General features: G+C 49.6%; 1 protein-coding gene and 1 long non-coding RNA gene across 2 annotated transcripts; both read right to left on the bottom strand.

Moving 5' to 3' along the window:
- On the bottom strand, nt 1-1,521 carry LOC127347189 (uncharacterized). Its single transcript, XR_011744426.1, has 2 exons — nt 888-1,521; nt 1-233 (listed from the first exon to the last, which is right to left on the bottom strand). It is a non-coding gene; the product is annotated as an uncharacterized lncRNA (long non-coding RNA).
- A 3-nt stretch (nt 1,522-1,524) lies between these two features.
- LOC139830096 (uncharacterized) lies at nt 1,525-2,065 on the bottom strand (the record flags this gene model as incomplete). The annotated part of the gene is made up of 1 exon (XM_071829167.1): nt 1,525-2,065. A coding segment is annotated over exon 1 (474 nt), but the record flags the coding sequence as incomplete, so codon positions are not given.

Genomic DNA, 2,065 nt, shown 5'->3' on the forward strand with positions numbered 1-2,065 from the left:
GAACGAGTTCAAACTTTTGACAAAGGCACAAATAGTATAGTACTCCTAAGTATAAAACGCAAACCCTGATCAAACTGTCCAACGCAGAAAACAAGCGAACCAAATTTCACTCCAAGTTCTTCCTGGGCAGCAAAAGTAGACCGATCCATCTTCTTGAGGCCATTTGACTAGATGTTCGTAGCATCCACAGCTGCGTGTGGAGCTTCGTCAGTGCCCCCGCTACCGCCTGTGCACTGCACATAAGAGACACAGCGTTAGAAATGATATGTGTAGGACAGGCGCATACTTTGGCCCTAAGTACAATCATTTCTATCAGGGCAAATCTACCAAGCAATGGCCAAAAAAAAACACGCAGAATGTCTATCTGGAACTGCAATGTCTAGTCGCCTGCCAGGGACTAGATTATCCTACCTCTTGGCTCACAGAAAATTGAGCTCTGATCAGTAAAATGTTCTCAAAAATACCTAGGACCTGATCAGGAAAGCTCTTAGTAGGTTAACCTACCTGTATATATGGCAGCTAGTGAAAAATATAGTACAAACTGCACAATCACCTGAACTTTTCTCTTGCGTGTATCACCAAGTACAAAATCAAATGCACCCCATGACTAGCTAAAACCATCCAAGTCGGCAGCAAGGCTAAACATGAAGGATGAGGGAACCTACAGATCTATAAGCAACCAGGAAACTGTAACAATAATTACACCTACATTCAGCCGTCTATCTAGGTGGGATAAAAGTGGGAAAAAAAACTATATGCTAATCAACCTTTAAAATAACATGTCGAATTGGGATCTCTCAAGCATAAACTTTTCAGCGATCTAAGTTGCAAACAAAAGCATTGAAATGGTGTGCATATAAAGAAATAAATATGATGCCAGTTCGTACCTCCCGGGTAGAAGCTCGTTATTGCAATGATTTTCCCGGTTGGTTTCTTTTCAGACACTTTCTTGCTTCGGCCTGAATTGAGGTCAGTCGTAAATAATCCATCCTCTGTCCTCAAGAATACTACGACACTAGCACCTTCCACAACACCAACGATGAACACTTCAGAGACGGTTCGAGACGAGACCAAAGGTTCGAGCTCTAGAGCCCTGCGACCTGCCCATGCCTCATCTCCATTGGGACCAGGCTCCATCGTCCATATGTGAAGCTTAGATTCCCACACTCCCGTGAACAAGAGCATACCATCCTTCGCTGCTGTAAGGACAAGGTCCCGCCCGCCCTTATATGGCGTATGGATCACCGATAATTTATGGTCACCCACGTCGTACTCCACAACTATGTTTGATGTCTCACAGGGGAAGTACACCTTATCCCCCATAAGGACAACGTCAACCCCTTGGCTGATAGCATTTGCTTGGCCAGTGACGATGGTTTCTCTCCACTCACCAGACTCTGATGAGTAGACAGCGGCGAACATAATCTCCTCTTCATCCTCGGAGCCCACTAAGACTAGGATGAAATGGCCACCGCGGCAATTGTTAGAGCCCAGCAATGTGGCATTCCAGGTAAGATTGAATTCGTCGACGTCGTCTCCATCTGCATGGAAGAGCCCGGCCGAATACCTGGGGTTGGGGGGGACTTTCCATGTCGTGTTGGCCATGGGGTCGCTGACGACGAATTCCACCGCAAATGCTTTAGGGGTCCAGAAGAGGACCCGGCCGTGTCGGGAGTCGAGAGCTAACCAGTCCAGGTGGTTGTAGCTGCGGCACCTAGACGGAGTTGAGGAGGAGGTGGAGACGAAATGGGAAACGCAGTGCTCCACGTAGCAGCTATTGTGGAGGAAGCCCAGCATGCCGGGCGGCGCCCCGTGGAACTTGCAGTAGTCGCGGGCGAAGGCGGCGTCAGAGAGGATGCGCCGAAAGTTCTTGCAGACGGCGGCGGCGCGGACGAGGCTCCTGGGGTTGTCCGGCGGGAGGCGCAAGAAGATCTCGCTCATGGCGTCGTCCACCAGCGCCGGCGGCGAAAGTCGGCGGCTGCGTCGCACCGGGAGCATGGCGAACGGACTGGGGCCGTGTACTTCTTCTGTCAACGGATTTGTATTGCTCTTTCGAAACTGTTTC

The sequence above is a fragment of the Lolium perenne genome, chromosome 4 (genome assembly GCF_019359855.2).
Source record: "Lolium perenne isolate Kyuss_39 chromosome 4, Kyuss_2.0, whole genome shotgun sequence".
NCBI classification, from domain to species: Eukaryota; Viridiplantae; Streptophyta; class Magnoliopsida; order Poales; family Poaceae; genus Lolium; species Lolium perenne.